Source organism: Agrilus planipennis, unplaced genomic scaffold (assembly GCF_000699045.2).
Source record: "Agrilus planipennis isolate EAB-ADULT unplaced genomic scaffold, Apla_2.0 scaffold8, whole genome shotgun sequence".
In the NCBI taxonomy this organism is placed as follows: Eukaryota; Metazoa; Arthropoda; class Insecta; order Coleoptera; family Buprestidae; genus Agrilus; species Agrilus planipennis.
In genome coordinates, this window is record NW_020442461.1 from 753,933 (window position 1) to 780,152 (window position 26,220).

Here is a 26,220-nt window from a genome sequence, read left to right on the forward strand (position 1 = left end):
GCGGTCTGGAGTGAACAGGCGCGTCCTAGTGCGTTTTTTTGGCTTCTTTGTACGGCGAAGGTAGGCGCGTGGAATACCGATCCACGCTCCGTGTAACAGGATCGACGTGCGCTAAAGCGCGTTGTTTAGGCCATGTTTCAAGGTGCGTGGAGCGGCAATCCTCGCGTGGCGTATGCCTATACTCAACCTATTACTCACCGTAGAGATTGCCAATCCATGCTCCGTATAAAGCTCTTATACGGAACGTTGATTGGCAATCCACGCGCCGTGCGGTCTGGAGCGAATAGGCGCGTCCTAGCGCGTTCTTTGACTTCTTTGTACCGCGAAGGCAGGCGCGTGGAATATCGATCCACGCTCCGTGTAACAAGATCGGCTTGGCCTAAAGCGCGTTGTTTAGGTCATGTTACAAGGCGCGTGGAGCGGTAATCCACGCGTGGCGTGTGTATCTATGTTCAACCCATTAGTCGTAGAGATTGCCAATCCATCCTCCGTATAAAGCTCTTATTATACGGAGCGTGGATTGGCAGACACGGCCTGTATTAGCAGACTAGTGGCGCGTGGAGCGATAATCCACGGATGGCTTGTGCATCTATAGCCAACCCATCACTCGCCCCGGAGATCTTTAATCCACGCTCTGTAAAAAGCCCTTATTACATATATCCCGTGTAACCGGGATTGCTAGTACACGTTTCGTGTCACGGGATCGGTGCGGCCTGATGTGTCAGGCGCCTTCCTTGTTACAAGAAACGTTGAGCGGCAATCCGCGCGTGACGTGTGTGTCTGTCCCCAATCCATCACTAGCAGCGGAGATCGTCAATCTACGCTCCCTGTAACTGATTCGGCGCTATCTAGAGAGGACAGGCACGTCCTTACGCATTCTTTGCATGGCGGCGTCGGGCGCGTGGAATGTCGATCCACGCTCTGTGTAACGGGGTCAACGCGATCTAGAGAGGCAGCCGCGCCCTAGCGAGTTCGATAGGTCATATTACAAGGCGCGTGGAGCGGCAATTCTCGCATGGCGTGTGTGTCTATTTTCAACCCACTCGCTGCGGAGATCGTCAATCTACGCTCCCTGTAACTGATTCGGCGCTATCTGGAGAGGACAGGCACGTCCTTACGCGTCCTTTGCATGACGGCGTCGGGCGCGTGGAATGTCGATCCACGCTCCGTGTAACGGGGTCAGCACTGCCTAGAGGAGCAGTTGCGTCCTAGCGAGTCCGTCAGGTCATGTCACAAGGCGCGTGGAGCGGCAATCCACGCGTGACCTGTGTGTCTATGCTCACCCTATCACTCACCGCGGAGATAGTCAAACTATGCTCCCTGTAACTAATTCGGCGCAATCTGAAGCAGACAAGCATGTCCTTGAGCGTTCTTTGGTTTGTTTGCATGGAGGCGACGGGCGCGTGGAATGCCGATCCTTCCTCGGTGTAACGGGTCAGCGCAACAGGCGCGTTCTGGCGAGTTCGTTAGGCCATGTTACAAGGCGCGTGGAGCGGCAATCCACGCGTGGCCTGTGTGTCTATGCCCAACCTATCACTCGCAGCGGAGATCGTCAAACTATGCTCCGTGTAACTGATTCGGCGCTGTTTGGAGTGGACAAGCACGAGCGTTATTTGACTTGTTTGCATGGAGGCGACGGGCGCGTGGAATGCCGATCCTTGCTCCGTGTAATGGGTCAGCGCGGCAGATGCATTCTAGCGAGTTCGTTAGGCCATGTTATAAGGCGCGTGGAGCGGCAATCCACCTGTGACGTGTTTCGGAGATCGTCAATCCGTAGCCGCTATAACTGGTTCGGCACCGTCTGGAGAGGACAGGCGCGTGCTAATGCGTTGTTTCGCTTCTTTACACAGGCGTTTTATTTCCCTATACTTTTTAAACTTTAGGACCAATAGTTTTACGACAAGGGTGAACATTTCAATTTTCGTACATTTTTGGAAATACATATATTTTTAAACAATATGTAGTTTAAGTACTCTTCACAAGTCCATTGAAATGACACCTCACGTGACAAGTAAAATTTAATCCATCAATAAAACATAATTTTCCCTTGGTGGCCTCTTGGTGAATGAGTACCAAAATATTCAGTTTTGAGGAAAAACATGGCACAAGGAATTTTGCGAAAAGAAAAACAAATGAAAAATAACGAATAACACTTATTATACACTACGTGATAGGATGATTAATATATTGTTGATATTTTTCCACTGCACGCCTCCAGGCAAACGTTCATAAAAATCACGCGTATTTTTTAATTATTAATTATTGATAATTCATTACCATAAACAATGTAACGCTCATCTTCGAGAGATATTATATAAAACGTATATTTATGCACATTCAGCAATCACGGATAAAATAGTCATTATCTAATTATAATTTACATAAATATGAAAGAACATCATGAACATCATATTGTATACGCATTAACCGGTATATTTTACTTTCTCGGTTATATTATTGTCAGGTGCAAATCATGCATGCATAGTCGTTAATGATAATTAGCAATTAACCGACCGTTAAGTACTTTTACATAAGTACATTATAGGTAGACACTAATGTGGTTATTGAATTTTAAGTTTAAGTTCACATGGCTGGATAATGGGTAGCCCAAATGTTTGGGATTATAAGCTTACGGTGGAAGAAGACAACACACACGAAGGTGCCATGTATTTATCAGACATTTGGGTGTTAAGTGCTGTGTTCCTTTACAATGTCATTATATTTTGGTTCGTCTACCCTCTGCTATATAGCCTGTCGATAGCATTACTCCTATAGGCATGAATCACGCATGCTCTAGCGTCTTGTTTGAACGGGTCCGACCGGTACAATGTGTACATACGATTCAAACTCGACACTATAACAATCGGCGTACAATACCTATACTACAACTATCTACAACAACAAAGGCATCGTCAACGGGCACTGTGCTGCTGCTGGCGCGCGATTGCCTCCACCACGTCTACTTAAATCCCTTGGGATGATCTAGTTAAGCCAGTTAGTGTTGCCGCGGTGCGGTGCAAGTTACACCATTGTTACAACTTACTACTCTATTATTATTATACTGTACAACTGACTGACGAATTGTTTGTATTTTAATAGAATACGATAACTTGTTTTTGCGTGTATACCACTCTAAATACCCACATCGTCTCGGATACACGAAAAGAAGAATCATCACAGAAGGCTACAACATCCGTACTAGCAACTACCAGTCGATCAGTCCAATATCAAGTGTGCTCTATACGTTTGAGGACACGGGAATTTAACTTACACAACACGTGAGTATTGACTTCCTTATAAAGGATACAGGGTAAATATTTTGCGCGCCAAATTCTTATTAATTATGTAATTAATTTCAAATTTTTACTTTCAATACCATTATTATAATAAGATAAGTCGGTAGAAATCTTTAAAGTCTAAGTATTACTATTAAATGAATATTGTTGTTGCAAAAGTTTTGTTATTAAATAAACTAACGATAAGGAACCCTGTTATAAACCGTAAAAATGAGTTTGGATATTCTGAACTTGATATTACCATATATGTACATACATAAAATATGAATAACTTTTTTAATTTTTCTCAAAATTTAAAAATTCCGAAAATATATTTCTGCATTTGAAATTTTGTTTTTGGTATATTGGTGCTTCTGAAATAGTTTTAAAATATATGCTACAAACTACATTTCGCCTTTATACAAGGCTTCTTCACCGAACTAAAAATCTACCTTGAAGAAGTCGTATTTTTTAAAGACGAAACATTAGACGTTTCTAATATTCAATTGTTTATTCTTGTAATTCACACTATACTTGCGCTGATAGTTTATTAGGTGTATGCCAACCACATAGCCAATCTTTGCTGATTCATTTTTGGGTTGGGATTTTGCAGCCGGGGAAGTTTATTAATTCAAGTAATTAATTAAAATTCAAGTTACAAAAGGTCACAACATTCTTCTCCGGGTAACTTGTGACAACAACTTCTTTAGAAACCGTGTTACATACCACGCCATTTTCACCCTTTTTTCTAATTGTACTCGTACTGACCGACAATAGATTCAATATCATCTTTTTATCAAATTATAGCTTTCTAACGTCATTGTTTTTGCTTCTTCTAAACGAAAAAATTGTCCTATTTTACGTAGTTATTAAGGTCAACATCCCTAACCCGATCTTCCTAAATGCAGTCACTTATGTTCGAGTTGGAGAATGTTCTAGCGAAGGAAAATATTTGATTTATAACTTTTTAATTTCATTTCTTGATGTCAGACAATATTTCGTTCTTGTTTTCTTTTCTTACCCTAGGACTATAGCTTTATGGTTAACCGCCTGTTTAAGGCGAATGGTCGTTTTTTTACCATACATTTACCATAAACAACATGATCGTTCTTTGAATTTAAAATTTGTGGAAAATTGTTCTTTCGGTTAAAAACATTTTGTAAACAACATTGCCAATTCTTTTTTTTTTTTTAATCGTATAACGAAACGATAAACAACCACAGGAACATGTCATTATCAGCTTTGAATAATGTACAATCTTAAAGAGAGAAGCTACTGTATAAAACATGAAGGTGTACATGTTTTAAAAACCGTTACGATAAATACGTTTTAAATTACAAAACGATAAACTTTAGTATTCGTTGATAATTAAGATGATGCGCGTATTAAAGGTCAGAATTATTTATGTCAAACGTAAACTTTTATTAAAATGCAAGAATTTCGATTACCTACCATTATCTCCCGCTGATCTGCAGTTTAAAATCGATTAAAGATATTTTGTTCCTGGTTGACAACGAAATAACAACACTATAATAAACAATTAAGAATGCATTCAGGAAGAATCTTTATTGATTCATTGTTGTTCTGTTTCAATAAATAATTAAAAGAAGCACGGATCTAGTAAACTGATCATGACGTAAGGACGTAGTTACTTACTCTCACAACTAGGGTTGCCACCTTTTCAAGCTTTACATAAAGTATTTCTCGACTAAATGGTTAAAAAAAAAAGTACTCAGCACAAAAATAAAGTATTTTATTTTTTGTTTTTGAAAACATAATTTTTGTTACACCTAGCAGCCAGTAAGAAATTGCTGTCGCTCTTAAATATATTAAGAGCCTCTAAACATAGCAAACAAAGATTTAAGAAAACTAAAAGTCCATTTTTAATTAGTTTTAATGAAGCTTTCTTCCTGTCGTCCCGCCACTTTGCGTTCATAACAGAGAATACTCTTTCTGTAAATGCTGAAGTGGCTGGAACGGACAGCAAAAGTGACACTACTTTGAACAGATTTGGGAAATCAGGTTGTTCCGTAAATATGGCTTTTCATTTTTCTGTGCAATATTATTGATGTAAAAATACTCTGAATTTCGAATAATCGCTTACAAAATTACGATGTTTACTTAAGGCCTTAAATAAAGTATTTTTGCGTACTTTATGTGTCTTGTAAAGTATAACGTACGCACAGTCGAAATAGAGTACAATACTTTATGATAAAGTACGGGTGGCAACCCTACTCACAATCCCTACTGTGACTGACTAAAACGTTCCATAGATAAATTATTGTCATAGTAAAGGGTTCAGAGGTTATAACGCAAGCCTGGCATGCGGACAACCTGGGTTCTGTTCTCAGTTCATTCAATGCCTTTTTTTCTCACTATAAAGGCTTTCGTAGATTACGGTTAGAAAGGCAATAATGTCCTTCTTTTGCCCTTTGTTGGAATCTTATACCAGAAGGCACTGCCGTACCATACAAAGATAGCTAATTTTGTACGTATTGGTATTTCTATTTTTTTCTTGTTTCTTTTGAGAAACGTAAATCCATCCATGCTTCATTAAACAAATTGTTGCAAAATATAGTATAAAATCTGATTTTTACGCTGAACGCTTTCTCTATTGACACATGTGAACATATATCATGTACAAGTACTTAGAATAAAAACTCGGATCTGAAGCAAGTTGCATTTAAAAGCATACACTTGAACGTATCTATTTCGTTCACCATTTTGGATATATGCAGTGTATTAGTCATTGTTGTTTTTATGAGATAAGTTCTAATCGTTTCGGTCATTTGTTTCGTGTGTATCAATTTTATAAGCGATGGACGTCGATAAGCAGCATTTCCCCCATTACATTTTATTGTTTTCAAATGAAAAAATTTGCTACTCAAGCTATGGAATTCATGAATTCGACTTTGGGTGAACATTGTGCGAGTTATTCGACAGCAACAACAAGAGATTCACAAGATTTCGTGACGGAAATTTGGTCTTTTGGACGATCCATTAAAAGAAATTGAAGACGAAGAACTTGAAGTTTTGCTGGTCGAAAACCGTTGGCATGAAAAGATACAGAAGGAAGGAAAATGGGTTTCTCATAAATCGATTAGAAAACAAAACCCAAAGAGTTGACATCTGCAAGAATTTGCTTTTTCTGCATAAAAAGATTTTGTACAAGAATCTTGAACACAGAAAAGCGCTAATTCAGGGCAGTCTTCATCATCAGTGTTATTTTATGTCTGATGGGATTGCAAAGGAATCGTTTACTACTAACTTCTGGATCCTGGTGAGACTGTTACAGCTGAGCTGAACGTTGCCAGTTCCATTTGATCAAATTAACTGATACTCTGCAGAAAAGATACAATTTACGGGTCTCCAGACTTGGTTTCTTCTGATTACCGTCTATTCACGATCAGATTGGTGTTGCCTTACTTAAGAGACCTAAATTTGAAGATATGCGAAAATGACTTGATGACTGTTTCGCTTTGAAAATGGTAAAACACCATGGATTTGACCAAAAAAATCAGAGTTTCTACTTGCACAACTAGTATGTATAAATGTATGCTATGCTTATCCCAATGCAAGTTTGAACCATATATATTAATGTGTGTCAGATTAAATAAACGTATTGAAAAATTGGACAAACGACAAAAAACGGTAGATTTTTTACGCATAATCTACTATTCAAAATTCAAGGCTTTTATTTGAATTAATTGGTCAACCGTACACATCCAACGACGTGTAGGTGATCGAACTATTTACAATTATTATTACATAATACAAACATATATGCGTGGGGGGTCAGTGGCGTCGGTAACTACCGGTATTCCATGGTACACAAGCCAGGAGGCCCTTTAGGCTACGAGGCGAAGCCAAGAAGTTTATGTTTGAAATTTGATAAATCGGAAAACTTATGAGTAAATTCAGAATAAAATTTCTGTCTTCTGTATGTTTTGTATTTCCCTAGGTCATCTTTTCTTACCGAACCCCTCTTTTGTACACGGTTACGCCACTGGGTGGTATTATTATTGTTATGTACTATTATTTGGCTATCGAAATTTGCATTTTAATTGATTCTCGGAGAATATATTGATTGAAATCTATTTGTCAAACGGTATTAACAAGAAAACGACAGGCTGTACTAGACTAAACACAACCTTTCAATTACTTCAAAAAGCTGAACATTTTTGGACGCTATGTATAATTTTTTTGTATATCCCATAAATTGTTTATATTTATTGTTACATAATACATGTTTCATTTTTAATAATTTCTGGCATAAAATCATTTCTGACGCACGATCAGATAAACACTGACACATCATATAAAATGTATATACGTGTCAACAATTTAAATTAAATTGCCGAAATATACAAATTAATCTGGAATATTTGATGGTAAAAATGTAAAACCTAGTAGATAGCAAGAAACAATACTTAAAAACTTACATAAACACAAGACGTCGCCTTTGCTGTTTAGGCTTCTTATATAACACTCTAATATCTGAAAAAAATAAATAAATAAAAAGTGTACAATTTATTAAACAGAACCATTTAGAAAATAATGAATTAAACTTAATTTTTATTACCAAATTTTATTATTTAAAACCAAAAAGCAAACAAATAAATGTGTAAGAAGCTAATAAATAATCAGTAGCAATAGTTTATAATAAATAATTACCCAACATTTCTAATCATTCCGATTTTGCTTCTTCCTATGTACTTGTGTAAAATTTGTTTTTCTAATGGAATTGTGTTGACACAATAAGATATCGCGAATAACATTAAATTGTAGTAAAATTATCATTATTAGGACAGCAACTTGAAATTCTCATCAATTATTTATTTACCGTACTTTAGTCTAATATTGCCGACCTTATTAGACCGAAAATATCAGGATCGTACCGAAAGTCACATAATAAAGCAGCACGAGAAATACTACGAATTTACATTATGAAAGTTTTTACTTTCCACTTAACCCCGGTATGTATTGTAGTACATTATGATTATTAATTTAGTGGCTTTCATAGTGCACAAAAGTTACAAAACAAAAACTCTAGTATTCGTTAACTACTCATAAAAACTTCAAAAAAAATGCGTCCCTCCAAACATCATTAATAATATCCACCAACCAATGTGTTATTATTTTATTGTTACAATCGGCAATTCGAGAGATCATTATTATTAATTAGAAAACAAAGGTATATACGCTGTATGTAAAATGAATTGTAACGGTTTTTAATAGAAATTGTGCCATTCTTTTATGGCACATGTTCACCTTAACATTCACGATTAAAGAAAAAAGGAAGGAACGGAAATATTGAAATAAATACTTGTAGAATCCCCTAATTAAATAGGAAAACCATCTTAAAATATTTGCTAATAACAATTATGAATTAGGTAAAGGTCTAGATGATGGCCCCCACTCCCGAGGGGGTGGGGGTGGGTGGTATCGAAAGAGGAGGTCTCCCCCACCACTGTACATAAAAAGTTCGTGGCGGTCTCACCCCCATAAAAAGTTATGGGGGTTCAAAGTTAATAAATATGCCAATTTTTATACATTTCTAGGCATGTAAAAATTCATATAGTCATTCTTAAACAATATTCAAAGGTAAAACTAATGAAAAATACATAAAAATATTGAGAAAGTTATATAAAACATTATTTAACTATCTATATCAATGGGGTGGGGTAGGTTAGGTTATCGGGTTTTGTTCAAGTGACCACCCTCATTCGATCCCCACTTCCACCCGCTTGAAAATAATTTTTTTATTGAATTATAGTGTATGAAAATTGTCAAAATAATCAACTTTCAACCCCCATAACTTTTTACGGGGGTGAGACCGCCGCAAATGTTTTAAGGCGTTTTACTAGGTGACCACCCTTTTTCGATCTCCCCTACTCCCACCCTCATCTAACCCCCATAACTTTTTATGGGGGTGAGACCGCCACGAACTTTTTATGGTACAGTGGTGGGGGAGACCTCCTCTTTCGATCCCACCCATCCCCAACCCCTTCGGGGGTGAGGGCCATCATCTAGACATTTACCAAGAATTAAAATAAACGAATCAAAATGTTAACAGGTTGAAAAATGCAAATTAGGGCGGGGGCTGTAAGCAAAGTGAGTGATCTTCTATTTTTATCTTTATGATACAATCGATGCGAAAATACGTAGGTACACAAATTTGCAGACCTCCAATATTCAATTATATTAACAACGTTAATTGCAGCACTTATAGGCTAAATTCACAAAAATGTAAACATTTGTAGCCTCAAGTAATTCACACATGAGCCTAGTATCTAGAGCACACTTAAGAAAAGGTTTATTGTGTACTAACTTGTATGCGGAAATGACAAGTTTAATTAGCACATTTCACCGCAGATAAAAATAGAATATTTAAAAATAAGTCTTCCTAAAGTCGCATGATTTTTTGATGTGTGTAGGACCTTGGCTATGAGAGTAAGCGAAGGTGAAGTTTACAATTGAAGAGATACAGAGAAAAGGGAGAAAAGAATGAGAACACAGCTGTCAACCGTTTGATCTGGTAATCTTATTTTTTGCAGATTTTAAGTTTCTTTTTGCCATGAGATGCTTTAAATTCTTAACCTGCACGCTGCTGATAATTCTGTACAAAAACAATGCCGTATCAGGGAAAGGCATATTATACCCAAAACAGTCAGAAACGAGGGAAACTATGTCTCTGGATGGTTTGTGGAATTTTCTAGTTTCGCCCATAACTGACCCACTTGTGGGCTTCAGAGAAACGTGGTACAGAGACGACCTGGTTAATGTAAGCAATAAAATCTACACACCTAGGACTCCCTTTTGTTATTATATTTTTTTTTCAGATAAATTCTGACACCCAATTAATGCCTGTCCCCTCTAGTTACAATGACATCACCGAAGATGGTCATTTAAGAGACCATGTCGGTCTTGTATGGTACGATAGAACCTTTTTCGTACCCTCTTCATGGGGTATAGACAAGAGAGTTTGGCTACGATTTTCTTCAGTGTCATATGCAGCTCAAGTGGTAGGTTTTTAAGCAACCCCCAGTTTTTACAAATTTCAGAAGTACTTCGACATAAATATTACGTTTTTGTAAAAAGAAGAAACACCCTGTATGTAAGATTTATCTTTTCAGTGGATCAACGGAGACTTAGTTATGAATCATGAAATCGGCCACCTACCGTTCCAGAAAGAGGTGACGTCGCTATTGAACTATGGAGGCGTTAATAGGGTGACGGTTGCATGCGATAACACCCTGCTACAGGATACTGTACCCCAGGGGATCGTCTCGGAAGCGGACACGTAAGTTGATTTCAACACAAATTATTCTACATTATTATGTACATAACATAATGTCAACAGTCATGCTTATGTATTATTTACTAATATTATTTTTAAAATTCAAACCCCGCACACGTGTACCTTTGATATGTTCAACGAATTCTGAAATTGACCCGAAAAGATACTACTAACTATATGAGTTCGGCCTGGTTGAGGCGACAAATGTCTGACGTATGCCAAGCTAGTACCATAAAGTTGTTTCATGCTAGTCACAAGGTGAAATACATAGAGCGTTTCTCAAACTAAAAATGAAAAAAAAATACTGCAAGGGCTATAATTTGTCGCTGAAAGGTGGTACCTTTAATCAGTTTGTCACTGGTCTACCCTCTAGCTGTTCAGCGAAAATCGCCTGGAGAGTTGCCAAGGTGGCACTACACATAGCGCATCCCGAAATTGAAATGGCACAGAAAATACTCCACAAGCTATAATTTGTCAGTGATAGTACCCTTAATGAGTTTGTCGCTGGTCTACTCTCCAGTTGTTCAGCGAAAAACGCTTGGAGAGCTGCCATGGTGGCATTACACATAGCGTATGCCGAAAATGACATGACGTAAAAAGACTATAATTTGTCGCTGAAAGATAGTACCCTTAATCAGTTTGTCGCTAGCCTATCCTTCAGCTGTTCAGCTGAAGACAACTGGAGAGTCTCCAAGGTAACACTACACATAGCGTATGCCGAAATTGAAATGGCACAGAAAATACTCCACAAGCTATAATTTGTCAGTGATAGTAGGTACCCTTAATGAGTTTGTCGCTGGTCTACCCTCTAGCTGTTCAGCGAAGAACGCCTGGAGAGCTGCCAAGGTGGCACTACACATAGCTTATCCCGAAATTGAAATGGCGAAGAAAATACTCCACAAGCTATAATTTGTCAGTGATAGTACCCTTAATGAGTTTGTCGCTGGTCTACTCTCCAGTTGTTCAGCGAAAAACGCCTGGAGAGCTGCCAAGGTAGCACTACACATAGCGTACCCCGAAATTGTAATGACGTAAAAAGACTGAAAAATAGTACCCTTAATCAGTTTGTCGATGGTCTATCCATCAGCTGTTCAGCAAAAAACACCTGGAAAGTTGCCAAGGTGACGCACTGCACAAAGCGTACCTCCAAATTGAAATGGCGTAGAAAATATCGCAAGCCTATAATTTGTCGCTGAAAGATAGTACCCTTAACCAGTTTGTCGCTAGTCTATCCTTCAGCTTTTGAGCGAAAAACGACTGGAAAGCCGCCCAAGTGGCACTACACATAGCGTGTCCCGAAATACTGCACAGGTTATAATTTGTCAGTGATAGTACCCTTAATCAGTTTGTCGCTACTCTATACTTCAGCTGTCCAGCTGAAGACGGCTGGAGAGTCGCTAAGGTGACGCACTGCTCATAGCGTACCTCGAAATTGAAATGGCGTAGAAAATATCGCAAAGGTTATAATTTGTCGCTGAAAGATAGTACCCTTAATCAGTTTGTCGTTAGCCCATCTTCCAGTTGTTTAACGAAAGACGACTAGACAGCCGCCAATGTGGCATTACACATAGCGTATCTCATAATAGAAATGACGTAAAAAATACTGCAAGGGCTATAATTTGGCGCTGAACAGTGGTACCTTTAATCAGTTTGTCACTAGCTTATACCCCCGCAGTTCACCGAAAAACGATTAGTGGAACCGTCAAGGTGACACTGCACATAGCGTATCGCGAAATTGAAATGGCGTAGAAAAATACTGCAGACTATAATTTGTCGCTGAAAGATGGTACCCTTAATCAGTTTGTCGCTGGTCTACCCTCTATCTGTTCAGTGAAAACGCCGCGAAAGTTGCCAATGTGGTAGTTCACGTAGCGTATCCCGTAATAGAAATGACGTAAAAAAATATTAAAAGGCCTATAATTTGTCGCTGAGTGTTGGTACCTTTAATTAGTTTGTCATTACTTTATCGCCCCGTAGTCTAGCGAGAAACGACTAGGGGAGCCACCAAGGGGGCACTGCACATAGCGTATCTGAAATAGCGTAGAAGAATATTGCAAAGGCTATAATTTATCGCTGAAAGATAGCCCTCTCGATCAGTTTGTCGCTAGTCTATCTTCCAGCTGTTCAGCGAAAAACAACTCATATAGCGTATTAGTGTTAGCTTAATATACGTAAATACTTGTGTGCTATATGTATTTTCAAAATCTAAATTTACAGTAATTTTCAATATTACATTGTATAAACTTAAAAGAGAATGGTTTAATATTCATTAAGTAGGTATTCAAGCACCTACGTAATGGTATACTAAATCGTGTTAATTAGATACAATAAATTAAGTCGGTATGAATATCATGTGCGAAAAAAAGGATTCATTTTCTTACAGAGATCGTGGTAAGAAGTTGGTCCAGTCCTACACGTTCGATTTCTTTAATTACGGTGGGATACATCGTCCCGTGACACTCTATACCACGCCGATCGATTACCTTGACGATATAACTGTTCACACGGACATAGAAGGTGGCACAGGTAACGAACATACAGGGCGATCATTGAACGAAAATGGTTTATAATTTAAAAACTTATCGCAGGCATCATCAAATGCGACCTGACGTTTGTGACTGAAGTACAAAATTCGACGACGTGCGTTTTGAAGTTGTTAGACAATGAAGGCTACGAAGTGGCCTACGGGGTTTGTAATGATTCTAACTATTCAACAAGCGTGGAATTAACTGTGCCAGGAGCTCGACTATGGTGGCCATACTTAATGAATCCTCGTCCAGGATATTTATACACGCTTCAGGTTTGACAAATAACTTTATCCCTAATTACCGCACAATAACACAATTAATTAATTACGCAAGCGGATATATTTTGGGGATGAACTTTTTTCTTGTTTAGTTCTATATTCTACTGATGTTTACATTAGGTTGAATTAAAATCAGCGGAAGGAGACACCCTAGACGTTTATCGGTTACCTGTTGGTATAAGGACTTTAAAATGGACTAATTCGTCGTTTTTTATTAATAATCGTCCGGTATATTTGCATGGCTTTGGCCGTCACGAGGACTCGGACATAAGGGGCAAGGGTTTGGATCTGCCTTTGGTTATGAAGGATTACAATCTAATTAAATGGATAGGCGCTAATGCGTACAGGACGTCCCACTATCCGTACGCTGACGAAATCATGGATCTGGCTGATCAGATGGGAATAATGATCATTGACGAATGTCCCAGCGTTGACACCGAGTAAGTACCTTAAGACGAAAAATCGAGGTCCTCAGTCCTAAGACTGGTTGGACACGTACTTCCACTCTTTCCTATCATGAGCTAATCTTCGCATTTCCCCAAAACTAGAACAACCCACATCCTTAACTATCTTCAAACAGTAATTTAACCTAGGTCTACCTCTACCACTCCTTACTTTTGGACAGTAATCTGATATAGATCTATCTCTACTTCTCTTAGTTCCTAGCGCTTCATGCCTGAAAAGCTGTCCTACCAAACCATCTCGCCTTTTTTCTTATTAACTTCCATAGCCCCTCTATTCTCCTACTCATTCTAATACTTCCTCATTTCTAACATTTTCTATCTACGGTACCTCATCGTTCACTTGTAACATTTTGAACGCATACTCTAAAATTTTTGTTTTATTCATCATCATAAGGTGGTCAGTCCTAAGACTGGTTGTACACACACTTCCACTGTTTCCCTTACCGAACTTCTTCTCATTTCCCTAAATCTAGAACAACCCGCATCCTTAACTATTTTCAAACAGTAATCTAACCTAGAAGTCAATAAAAAATAGGCGAGATAGGTTGGTAGGACACCTTCTCAGGCATGAAGGTCTAGTCGGAGACATATTAGAGGCAGAAACAGGAGTTAGGAGGGGTAGAGGTAGACCTAGATTAGATTACTCTTCGCAAATAGTTAAGGATGTGGACCGTTGTTCTAGTTTTAGGGAAATGCGAAGTTTAGCTCAGGATAGGAAAGAGTAGAGGTACGTGTCCAACCAGTCTTAGGACTGACGACCCTTATGATGATGATGATGAATCTAACCTAGGTCTACCTCTACCCCTCCTTACTTTCATTTCTGCCTCTAACTAGTCCTTCATGCCTGAGAAGGTGTTCCACAAACCTATCTCGCCTATTTTTTATTGACTTCTATAGAATCTTCTGTTACCCTATTCTTTCTAATACATCTTCATTTCTAACCTTCTCTATCCACGGTATCCTCATGATTATAAGTGTTGATCGCTTTTTAGTGCCTTTTCATTCCTCCTGTTAGAAAAACACAAGGATTCATTAACAGAACTGATAAGAAGGGACAAAAATCGTCCAAGTGTTATTGCCTGGTCGATTGCCAACGAGCCGAGAACTCAAACACAAGCAGCCGATGAATATTTCGGGTAATAAAACTACCATTATCATAACCTTCCTACTGCAAACACACAAATAACTTTTCAGGGCTGTAGCGAGACATGTAAGAAATCTGGATAGATCCAGACCAATTACGATGTCGATAGCGAGATGGGTTGAGGAAGATAGGGCAGTAAGTCGTGGTTAAAAGAAAATATCCCACTCTGCAACAGCTAATAACGAAAATTTTATTTGTAGGGAAAACATGTGGATATTATTAGCTTTAACCGTTACAATGCGTGGTACCAGAACACTGGTAAACTGGACATGATTACCAATAAGGTAATAGCTGAAGCAAGATCGTGGCACGCTAAGTATAATAAACCAGTATTAATGTCAGAATACGGGGCAGACACCCAAGAAGGACTACATTTGGTAAGAACAACAAAAAAACAACCCTAAATAAATTATACTATGTTAAACTTCTAGCAACCTGGTTATGTATGGTCGGAAGAATTTCAAGTAGAATTGATGTCAAGACACTTCAAAGCGTTTGATGCTCTTAGGAAGGAGGGGTGGTTTATAGGTGAATTTATTTGGAATTTTGCAGACTTCAAGACAGCCCAAGGTAACACTTGCTAAGACGTTTGATCTTTATCTCCAATAAAAATTATCATGATATCATTTAAACAGAGAATGAAAGAAGTTTCTACTTCTGCCTCATCGTAAACTAAGCATGTAGTTTATTTATTACACCAATCTTTGATTTGTTTCAGTCTACACAAGGGTAGGAGGCAATAAGAAAGGAATTTTTACAAGAAACCGTCAGCCTAAAGCAGCAGCTCACCATCTGAGGAAAAGGTACTGGGCCCTATCCCAGGAACTTCACAATGGTACCATACCCAATGATTTACACAGCTACGTCGCTCCCACTGCCAATAAAATCATTCATAATGAACTGTGATATTTTACACCCGTATACTCGTTTAATAATATAATTTACCTACTGTTTAGCAATAATGAAGAAGACCAAATAAATAAATAATTTTTATAAATTTTTACGTGTTATTTTAAATTTGTAAAAAAATGAAGAAATTAATAAAAAAGAGAAAACATCGACCGCGAATAGAACCCTGACCACCGCCGTACCAACCCAGCGTTTACACCCCTGAACCAACGCCGTTTTTCGCAGGGTGGGTATACAACAGGGTCTATGTAAGTACATAACCAACAATTACAGTTATTATACGACGTCGTGAATGTTTTTTCGACTTTTTCACGGCTCATTAATGACTGTATTAAAAAAAATCCCTGACAAATTATAATTAACTGTTTTATTTGAGCACTTTTAATACCATTTCACACTATGACAAATAAGAAAATAATTAGAATAATTAATAAGTATTTTCCCTGTTACTCTCTGGTTCAATAATTTTCAAGCACTCGTCAGCAAACTCCACAAAAATCGGTTCAAGCATTACTTTTTGCATAACTTTATCAGGATCAGAACATGAGTCCACTGCTTTCAGTAAATTTCTCAAATGTGGATTTGCAAGAACATTTTTTAGTTCGCTGCTCTCGCCTAAAATTAAATTAAAGATGATACGCATATTTTTTAATATATATTTTGTTTAACTGACGTAGCAATTTGAGCTTTTCTACGGGTACAGTGTCACTAGTTATCAGTTTTTGGGCAGTGGCTTCATCTTTTATAGCAGTTTCAGTATTTTCAACTGGCTTTGCAATGTCACACTTTAGCTCCCTGTGTTTTTTACAACAAGCAACAGAACAACTACAAGTTTCGTATTATTGTTGTAATATAAAAAAAAAATATCGTAAAAACAACACTTACTAATAAACTAAGCATACAGGACACTTATATATTCCATCTGCATTTTCACAAATACTGCATTTCTTCATATTTAATCGATTTATTTATATTTTTATAAGTTTATAGTAAAACTTTTATTTGTTTATATTATTGTTGTTATATTTCCTAACCTATCATTCTCTGCAAATAGTTCAATTGTTCCACAACTCGTAGTTCTAACCGGTATGATATACAGGGTATACTACATGGTGCTAGTTTAACTTTAACATACTTAAAAAAAATCATTTAATTTTTAATTTGTATAATCAAAAATTTGACCATTATTTATAGAGTGTGATTAATTGTTATATTTTTAATAATAAATATAAGAGTTAATTACATACTTTAAATGTTCGATATAAAATTGTTATAAATTGTACGAAATTATTTATATTTACTAACGCCTAGATAGAAATTAAACATTTAGGGGTGCAAAGACTCCAAGAAATTATGTAAAATAAGCAATGAACAATAACGGTTTTATTTTATCTACTAATTATTCATGAAAGTGGATGAATTAAAAAAATAGAAGTAATAAAAATTAAAGTTTCAAATCCAACAAAACGAATACTGTGCAAATGTGAAAATGTTTAATAACATAGGTACCTAGGTGAATTTAATGGCCAATAAATTAAAAAGGGTAATAAGTTAAATACGGTCATTCAATTTAAGCACAGTTTGCTACAATTTAAATGTTACAATGCAAAATGCGCCGCGTACTTATCTAGAACTTTAATCTGATATTCATAAAACCATCAATAATGGCAAAAAAGTTTATACACAAATTTAATTATAAATTTCATGGCTACCATTTAACGATTGGTATTCGCAAAACGTTTTTATAAAATTGTTTTGGGTCAAGTACTCGATCGGCAAATTATTTTCCAGTTTAAACAAAATGGAACTGTTAAGGTCAAATTATGTATGTACCTACTGTCCAACCAGTCTTAGGACTGACGACCCTTATGATGATGATGATGAATCTAACCTAGAGTACCATAAAGTTGTTTCATGCTAGTCACAAGGTGAAATACATAGAGCGTTTCTCAAACTAAAAATGAAAAAAAAATACTGCAAGGGCTATAATTTGTCGCTGAAAGGTGGTACCTTTAATCAGTTTGTCACTGGTCTACCCTCTAGCTGTTCAGCGAAAATCGCCTGGAGAGTTGCCAAGGTGGCACTACACATAGCGCATCCCGAAATTGAAATGGCACAGAAAATACTCCACAAGCTATAATTTGTCAGTGATAGTACCCTTAATGAGTTTGTCGCTGGTCTACTCTCCAGTTGTTCAGCGAAAAACGCTTGGAGAGCTGCCATGGTGGCATTACACATAGCGTATGCCGAAAATGACATGACGTAAAAAGACTATAATTTGTCGCTGAAAGATAGTACCCTTAATCAGTTTGTCGCTAGCCTATCCTTCAGCTGTTCAGCTGAAGACAACTGGAGAGTCTCCAAGGTAACACTACACATAGCGTATGCCGAAATTGAAATGGCACAGAAAATACTCCACAAGCTATAATTTGTCAGTGATAGTAGGTACCCTTAATGAGTTTGTCGCTGGTCTACCCTCTAGCTGTTCAGCGAAGAACGCCTGGAGAGCTGCCAAGGTGGCACTACACATAGCTTATCCCGAAATTGAAATGGCGAAGAAAATACTCCACAAGCTATAATTTGTCAGTGATAGTACCCTTAATGAGTTTGTCGCTGGTCTACTCTCCAGTTGTTCAGCGAAAAACGCCTGGAGAGCTGCCAAGGTAGCACTNTTGAGAACCGAACTGCGAGTTATCCTATCGTCAAAAGGGACCATAATATTTTGAAAAATACGACAACGGTTTAGGAAAATTTGTACAAATACCTACAGCCAACTTTCCATATAAATAATAAAATAATATCAGTCCAAAATTTAAAGTTTTAAGGCTGTTAGTTTTGTTCAAAAGATTTTGCGAGTTCAGTTCGTTAATTACACGAAAAATGTTTTACATGCCACACGTTTAACAAATTGTGCATTTTTGGCTCGCGCGACATATTTTGCATTACCTGTAGATACGTACGCTATTTAACGCTATTATATGCATGAATTTTTTATTAATGATTCAAGTAAAAACAATAGCATTACAGCTACTGATCTTTTTGGTTTCGGATAATTAGTATCACTTTTAAAGACAATACTAACCAATTTTTTTATAATTATTCTAAATTGATCACTTTTATGGGTAACAATAGAACCATTTGTCTAAAATACTGTTACATTTATAGTAAACGGATAGCCGAGATGATATGCTACATTTATTTTTTTTTTTTGGCGATAAATCTGTGAAATTTCACGAAGCGAACAGACGATCAAAACGTTCTATCAAATTCAAACTTCAGAAATTTAATGCGTTTTATGTAACTAAACATTTTTTTTTCAAATTCTCATTAAAAATTAACGATCTCTCTTATGAATGATGTAATTATTATTATCTTAATGGGTTTACTTTCCTATAATACACACTGATTTTGGAGCAGGTACAACTTGAAAACTGGTTCACGGAACGCGAAAAGTTTGCAAGAATTTTTATAGTACATCTAGAAACAAATTTCTATTCTATTTGGATTGCACGAGAGGATTGGGGGGAGGGGGGGGTATAGTCAGGGCTCTTATAACTTTTCCCTCTAGACACGTGCCCCTTTTTGTTATCTCAATGATTTAATATCGATTCAACTTATTGTTTTTAGTTTCCATTACTGATGACGGACTTCCAATTAAACGCATAAGGCCTGTGTGTAAAACTCACTGCCCCTTAGAAGAGTCAGCTGATTTTTGGAATAATGAAGCTCAATTAACTTTATATGAGCACTTGGTTAATATACCTTACACTAGTACGTAAAATTTACAAAATATTTTAACGCAAAGTATCTAATGCATATATGTGTAAGTAACAATTGTTTTACTGTCTTAAATTAACAAATGAACACCAACAGGTAATTTTGATCTCATCAGTACGCCATAAGTATTCTCAATAGAAGACTAGGTAATTTTTTATATTAATTGACATTGGAATTGAGACTTGAAGTTTAGTGAGGTAGGTAGTACTCACCAAGTAAAGTAGTGTAGTAATATTTACTAGAATTTTGTTTATTATTTGTTTAAAAATCAATGTGACTGAGATACAGGCTCTTAAAGTTTTCTTAATTTGAAAAAATTCCGGTAGGTACAGCCCTGGCTTCAGCCTTCCGTCAGCTGTTCCCGCCAAACATCGTTTGTCCTACAACATATCTTCCTAACATTATTCTAATATATCAGCCCCCAGCAGGGGCATTAAAAAAACTCGAGTCTGTCATACATCTACCTAACTAAACAATGACGTCATTAATCATATTTGGCGAAAACACCTGACAAAGGGCTGCAGCCAGGGCCGTACCAACCGGAATTTCCTCCAATTAAGAAAACTTTAGGAGCCTGTATCTCAAGCTACATTGTTTTCCGCATGTAATTAATACTACCACACGATTCTACTTGGTGAGTACTACCTACCTGACTAAACTTCATGTCTCAATTCTAATGTCAACTAATGTAAAAAATGACCGAAGACTATTTTGTCTCATTATCATCATAAGGTCATCAGTCCTAAGACTGGTTGGACACGTACCTCCACTCTCTCCTATCCTGAGCTAATCTTCGCATTTCCCTAAAATTAGAACAGCCCACATCCTAAACTATTTGCGAACAGTAATCTAATCTAGGTCTACCTCTACCCCTCCTAACTCCTGTTTCTGCTTCTAATATGTCTCTGACTAGACCTTCATGCCTGAGAAGGTGTCCTACCAACCTATCTCGCCTATTTTTTATTGACTTCCATAGAGTCCTCTGTTCTCCNATACCTTCCTGTTATGTCAACTGCCCTCTGTACTGCGTCAGCAAAAGCCAAGGTGTCTCCCAGAGCTTTTTGGGCGTAAGTCAGATGATGGGCTTGATCTATCATTCCACCTTCCACAAACAAAAAGTATCCGTTATCATTTTTTGACAAGACGCTTATAGCTGCTTGAGTCATTTCTGTCAGACTCGGTTCTACATTTGGATCGCGATCCAAATCGAAACTCATGTGACTGTCAGTAAAAAGCCCTACAACAAAGCCAAAAATTCAGGCTACCGAATACTGCACATACTAACGTCATGGGATACTACATTTAGCAGTAAATACTGCCAGTTACCGAATAAGGTTTGATAGTAAACTCTTACTGACCCAGTAAATTTTGCACTTCGCCTAACTTGACGAGTTGGTTCCTGTTCCAAACGTACTCGGATTTGCCAGTCTTCGATTTGAATTGTTTCCATTTTTCTATCAGATTAAGCCCGTCGAATCTACTCCCTTCCTGGCCCTGTTCGTCAAATTGTCCCCTTGGCAGAAACATCTTCCTTCCACCTCCTAATATGACGTTGAAATTTCTCCCTGTTTCTCCATTGATAAGTTGATAAGCAATGTCACGCGTAATGTTCGGGTTACAACCAGATCTTTTTACCTCCACATCGTTTTCCCAATTTCTATCGGCCGTATATGCGTACGTCCCTTTTAACAGAAAGATATACTGTGATTAAATAAAAACGGACAAACAGACACATGAGTGATCGTACAAGGGTTCCGTTTTTCATTCGGACGTACGGAACCCTAAAAAGGTACCTAATATATATATTAGGGTGCTTCAAAGAAAATTTTTATTTTTTTTTTCTAACTCTTACCCCCTCAAATGTTTCTATTTGATGTAACAAAAATCCTCGCCAGACATGAGCCGTATAGCTCAAATCTAAGGGGTCGCTATTTTTATTTTAGTTTCCCATTTAATTAACATAGGAAAAATTCTTTTTTGTTTTAAATTGAATTTACACATAGTTTACGCAATTTTTTCCAAAAAACCGTTTCATATTCTCAAAGCTGAGTCTTTGAGCTTTACAAAACTCTAAGACAAAGTATGATTATCTTTACAAAAATGGGAATTAAATGGGAAACTAAAATAAAAATAGCGACCCCTTAGATTTGAGCTATACGGCTCATGTCTGGCGAGGATTTTTGTTACATCAAATAGAAACATTTGAGGGGGTAAGAGTTAGAAAAAAAAAATAAAAATTTTCTTTGAAGCACCCTAATATATATATTAGGTACCTTTTTAGGGTTCCGTACGTCCGAATGAAAAACGGAACCCTTGTACGATCACTCATGTGTCTGTTTGTCCGTTTTTATTTAATCACAGTATATCTTTCTGTTAAAAGGGACGTACGCATATACGGCCGATAGAAATTGGGAAAACGATGTGGAGGTAAAAAGATCTGGTTGTAACCCGAACATTACGCGTGACATTGCTTATCAACTTATCAATGGAGAAACAGGGAGAAATTTCAACGTCATATTAGGAGGTGGAAGGAAGATGTTTCTGCCAAGGGGACAATTTGACGAACAGGGCCAGGAAGGGAGTAGATTCGACGGGCTTAATCTGATAGAAAAATGGAAACAATTCAAATCGAAGACTGGCAAATCCGAGTACGTTTGGAACAGGAACCAACTCGTCAAGTTAGGCGAAGTGCAAAATTTACTGGGTCAGTAAGAGTTTACTATCAAACCTTATTCGGTAACTGGCAGTATTTACTGCTAAATGTAGTATCCCATGACGTTAGTATGTGCAGTATTCGGTAGCCTGAATTTTTGGCTTTGTTGTAGGGCTTTTTACTGACAGTCACATGAGTTTCGATTTGGATCGCGATCCAAATGTAGAACCGAGTCTGACAGAAATGACTCAAGCAGCTATAAGCGTCTTGTCAAAAAATGATAACGGATACTTTTTGTTTGTGGAAGGTGGAATGATAGATCAAGCCCATCATCTGACTTACGCCCAAAAAGCTCTGGGAGACACCTTGGCTTTTGCTGACGCAGTACAGAGGGCAGTTGACATAACAGGAAGGTATGCATGTAATAAACAAACAAAATAAAAACTAGTCGGTATACCCCTGCCCGGTAATTCTTTTTAACAGTTCATCAGAATGTCATCATCATCATCATAAAGTCGTCAGTCCTAAGACTGGTTGGACACGTACCCCCACTCTTTCCTATCCTGAGCTAATCTTCGCATTTCCCTAAAACTAGAACAGCCCACATCCTTAACTATTTGCGAACAGTAATCTAACCTAGGTCTACCTCTACCCCTCCTAACTCCTGTTTCTGCCTCTAATATGTCTCTGACTAGACCTTCATGCCTGAGAAGGTGTCCTACCAACCTATCTCGCCTATTTTTTATTGACTTCCATAGAGTCCTCTGTTCTCCTATTCTTTCCAATACCTCTTCATTTCTAACCTTTTCTACCCACGATATCCTCATCATCCGCCTATAACACCACATTTCGAACGCTTCTAACCTTTTCTTTTCCGCCGCTCCCACTGTCCATGTTTCGCACCCGTACAACGCCGTGCTCCAAACATACACCTTTAACAACCTTTTTCGAATTTCTAAATTAACCGTTCGCGAGCATAGAAGTGACTTCTTTTTATTAAAGGCGACACGACCCTGCGCTATCCTCTGCTTTATATCCCTACTACTCCTTCCGTCCTGACTTATCTGACTTCCTAGATATCTAAAATCAGCCACTTCTTCTATTTTTCGTCTCCTATCTTTATATTCGCTCTTTCCCTACTTTTTATTCCTTTGCATACCAGTATTTTAGTTTTACTTTTATTTATTTTCATACAGTATTGATCTGTCAGTACCGCTTCCATTTTATTTAAAGCAATCTCTAATTCCTCCTTGTTAGATGCTAATACTGTTATATCATCAGAATGACAACCTATTTATGTTTTTTATCACTGTTGTACGATTTTTAACACGTCTTTGTCGTATACATTACAATTTCCTTGATATGATCCCAGATTTACAGGCAGCAATAGTTATTATTTTTCTTATCGCGTTAAGTACACCGCTGCGACATCTATGTTCGGAGTTAATACACTACTAAGGCGCTCGGGTGCTGCCGAAATTACCGCTATGGCTTGTAATAAAAAAATAATTTAATAAATAACGATCTATTTTAACTGAAACCATCTTTAAGTCAATAAGAAAAATATTACTTATATAATGGATACCAAACTTATGGAATTAACTGCATGTTTTTTTCTAAAAAGGGTTAAATACATTTGAGTTCTTATGATCTAATTTAGAGACGACACGTTAATAGTTGTGACAGCTGACCACGGGCATACGTTAACATTTAATGGTTATGCTGGTAGGGGTAGTGACATTTTTGGATTAGCAGGATTGGGAGAGGATGGTTTGCCATACTCGGTTCTCACGTACTCCAATGGTCCAGGATACGCGTATGATAAAAGTGGAAAAAGGCGGGATTTGAGAGAAGACCACATGGGTAAGAAGGCACTAAATCTAATTTCTTATGTTTCACTCAGAACCACCCTTATTTTCATATAAAGTATGTATCACAAAATTTTAATTAAAGCATTTACTTAGCAGTAAGTCTACATGAATTTGAATCGGTTTGGATTTTTTTCATCATCATCATCATCATCATCAGGTCGTCAGTCCTAAGACTGGTTGGACACGTACCTGCACTCTTTCCTATCCTGAGCTAAACTTCGCATTTCCCTAAAACTAGAACAGCCCACATCCTTAATTATTTGCAAATAGTAATCTAATCTAGGTCTACCTCTACCCCTCCTAACTCCTGTTTCTGCCACTAATATGTCTCTGATTACACCTTCATGCCTGAGGAGGTGTCTTACTAACCTATCTTGCCTACTTCTTATTGACTTCCATAGAGTCTTATGTTCTCCTAGTCCTTCTAATACCTCTTCATTTCTAACCTTTTCTACCCACGTTATCCTCATCATCCGCCTATAACACCACATTTCGAACGCTTTTGGATTTTTTTAAAACACCTTAATTCCCTTTTAAATAAAATAAAGAAATTGATATGTCGGATTAGAGAAAGCCATTTCCATTTCCATTTCTTTAGATTTAGCTTTTTTGTCATATATTTTCCCATCATATTTCGTTAGTTACTGTGTTATTCAAACCACATTCTACGTCGGGTGTATTCTCAACATTATCATTAATAAGATGTCAGTATAGATACACATTTGCTCATTTTACTTTGTGATCTCTTATTTATCTTCGTTCTTTGGTTGCTCGGCAACGTCATAACCCGGGTAGGAGGCAATTGGAGAGCGCACATACTTGGTAAAATGTTTTTACATTTTCATTACCTACTTCAGGACTTACGTATTTGTTTTATAGCTTATTAAGACCGTTTCTAAATTACTATTTTTCATTAGATAATATCAAGGAAATGAGAAACGCATTAGATTAATGAAACAGTTTTTTTTTGTAGGTAGTTAATGCTTAGCTTATGCTTTTCAAAATTCTTCGCTCGAGAAGGTTTTCTAAGTGATTACTAGCTTCGGTTCCAAAACATTTTTAATCTTTACCGTCCCTTCGACCTCCTCCCCTCTACTATCGAAACTAGCCATAATTAAATTTATAATTATTTTAATTACGTACAATAATTGCTACTGTGACTAATACGGAATTTACTTTATTTAGGCAAAAAAGATTACAAATTTCCTGTTCAAATTCCGCTCAGTCGGGAAACTCACGACGGGGAAGATGTGCCAATTTATGCTTTGGGACCATGGGCCCACTTATTTAGTGGGGCATACGAACAAAATGTCATACCGCATGTAATCGCTTACGCGTCATGCGTCGGCGACGGGATCACTGCTTGCGAACAAGACATGCGAAGAAAAAGAAGAAAGAGATCCTACAAATTTGCACGTCCTCATAGAAAAAATTAACATCAGAAACAGTTTCTGATTTTCTGTTAGCTAATTTTGTGTCAAACGTTTAATTTTATCTGTGATAATATAAGTAATTATTATTTAGTTAACACTGTACCTACCGTGCTAACTAACAACAACAACAACAACATTGTGTAACTCTATCTTACATATTCAATTAATAAAATGAGAATAACAATAAATTATAAACAATCTATTGTCCAGAAATGAATTTACCTACTAGTTTACAGAACCATCATCATAAGGTCGTCAGTCTTAAGACTGGTTGTAGTCCAGTCAAATGAGGGCAATGTCTGAAGAGTACCTTATAATGGAGAAAATGATTGCAAATTCGATTATATCGCAAAATATGAAAGGTATGGAAAAAAAGTTTCAATAAAAGTTATTCACAATGCAATTCTGCAAAAGAAAGTATTGATGACTTTTTTCATATCTCTCACAGAACAAAAGTTCTGAGCCCTCGATGGCAAAGAGGCCTCAAAATTCGCGGAAATTTTTAAATAACTCGAAATAATTATTAAAAATTTAAAATTAATAATTTAATCGATTCGTAACTTATCTTAATCGGTTAAACTATCTTTT

General features: G+C 37.2%; 4 protein-coding genes across 4 annotated transcripts; 2 read left to right on the forward strand and 2 right to left on the reverse strand.

The window, feature by feature from the left end:
• Nucleotides 1-2,916: 2,916 nt before the first annotated feature.
• Nucleotides 2,917-15,986, forward strand: LOC108736147 (beta-glucuronidase). Its single transcript, XM_018468467.2, has 12 exons — nucleotides 2,917-3,278; nucleotides 9,833-10,059; nucleotides 10,118-10,300; nucleotides 10,412-10,578; nucleotides 12,959-13,101; nucleotides 13,164-13,375; nucleotides 13,502-13,821; nucleotides 14,838-14,981; nucleotides 15,040-15,124; nucleotides 15,190-15,366; nucleotides 15,421-15,559; nucleotides 15,708-15,986. Exons 2-12 carry the CDS (start codon nucleotides 9,853-9,855, stop codon nucleotides 15,893-15,895), a joined length of 1,965 nt encoding a protein of 654 aa, XP_018323969.1. The 5' UTR covers nucleotides 2,917-3,278; nucleotides 9,833-9,852; the 3' UTR covers nucleotides 15,896-15,986.
• Nucleotides 15,987-16,250: 264 nt separating this feature from the next.
• LOC112906500 (zinc finger HIT domain-containing protein 3) lies at nucleotides 16,251-16,942 on the reverse strand. The gene is made up of 3 exons (XM_025980728.1): nucleotides 16,784-16,942; nucleotides 16,572-16,723; nucleotides 16,251-16,513 (listed from the first exon to the last, which is right to left on the reverse strand). Exons 1-3 carry the CDS (start codon nucleotides 16,849-16,851, stop codon nucleotides 16,326-16,328), a joined length of 408 nt encoding a protein of 135 aa, XP_025836513.1. The 5' UTR covers nucleotides 16,852-16,942; the 3' UTR covers nucleotides 16,251-16,325.
• Nucleotides 16,943-17,914: 972 nt separating this feature from the next.
• Nucleotides 17,915-21,440, reverse strand: LOC112906508 (membrane-bound alkaline phosphatase-like). Its single transcript, XM_025980739.1, has 4 exons — nucleotides 21,423-21,440; nucleotides 21,034-21,376; nucleotides 20,672-20,912; nucleotides 17,915-18,032 (listed from the first exon to the last, which is right to left on the reverse strand). Exons 1-4 carry the CDS (start codon nucleotides 21,438-21,440, stop codon nucleotides 17,915-17,917), a joined length of 720 nt encoding a protein of 239 aa, XP_025836524.1.
• Nucleotides 21,441-21,972: 532 nt separating this feature from the next.
• Nucleotides 21,973-25,803, forward strand: LOC108736040 (membrane-bound alkaline phosphatase-like). The gene is made up of 5 exons (XM_018468305.2): nucleotides 21,973-21,990; nucleotides 22,037-22,379; nucleotides 22,501-22,741; nucleotides 23,989-24,191; nucleotides 25,385-25,803. Exons 1-5 carry the CDS (start codon nucleotides 21,973-21,975, stop codon nucleotides 25,633-25,635), a joined length of 1,056 nt encoding a protein of 351 aa, XP_018323807.1. The 3' UTR covers nucleotides 25,636-25,803.
• Nucleotides 25,804-26,220: the final 417 nt, after the last annotated feature.

Bases quoted from the DNA above. Each gene is read 5' to 3' on its own strand.
- LOC108736147 (XM_018468467.2), top strand. From the start codon at position 9,853: ATGAGATGCTTTAAATTCTTAACCTGCACGCTGCTGATAATTCTGTAC. The intron at 10,060-10,117 runs GTAAGCAATAAA...TTTTTTTTTCAG, and splicing joins ACAGAGACGACCTGGTTAAT to ATAAATTCTGACACCCAATT. The intron at 14,982-15,039 runs GTAATAAAACTA...ATAACTTTTCAG, and splicing joins GCAGCCGATGAATATTTCGG to GGCTGTAGCGAGACATGTAA.
- LOC112906500 (XM_025980728.1), bottom strand. From the start codon at position 16,851: ATGAAGAAATGCAGTATTTGTGAAAATGCAGATGGAATATATAAGTGT. The intron at 16,724-16,783 runs GTAAGTGTTGTT...CGAAACTTGTAG, and splicing joins CCTGTATGCTTAGTTTATTA to TTGTTCTGTTGCTTGTTGTA. The intron at 16,514-16,571 runs GTCAGTTAAACA...ATTTAATTTTAG, and splicing joins AGAAAAGCTCAAATTGCTAC to GCGAGAGCAGCGAACTAAAA.
- LOC112906508 (XM_025980739.1), bottom strand. The intron at 20,913-21,033 runs GTCAGTAAGAGT...GCTTTGTTGTAG, and splicing joins CGAAGTGCAAAATTTACTGG to GGCTTTTTACTGACAGTCAC.
- LOC108736040 (XM_018468305.2), top strand. The intron at 22,380-22,500 runs GTCAGTAAGAGT...GCTTTGTTGTAG, and splicing joins CGAAGTGCAAAATTTACTGG to GGCTTTTTACTGACAGTCAC. The intron at 22,742-23,988 runs GTATGCATGTAA...GATCTAATTTAG, and splicing joins GCAGTTGACATAACAGGAAG to AGACGACACGTTAATAGTTG.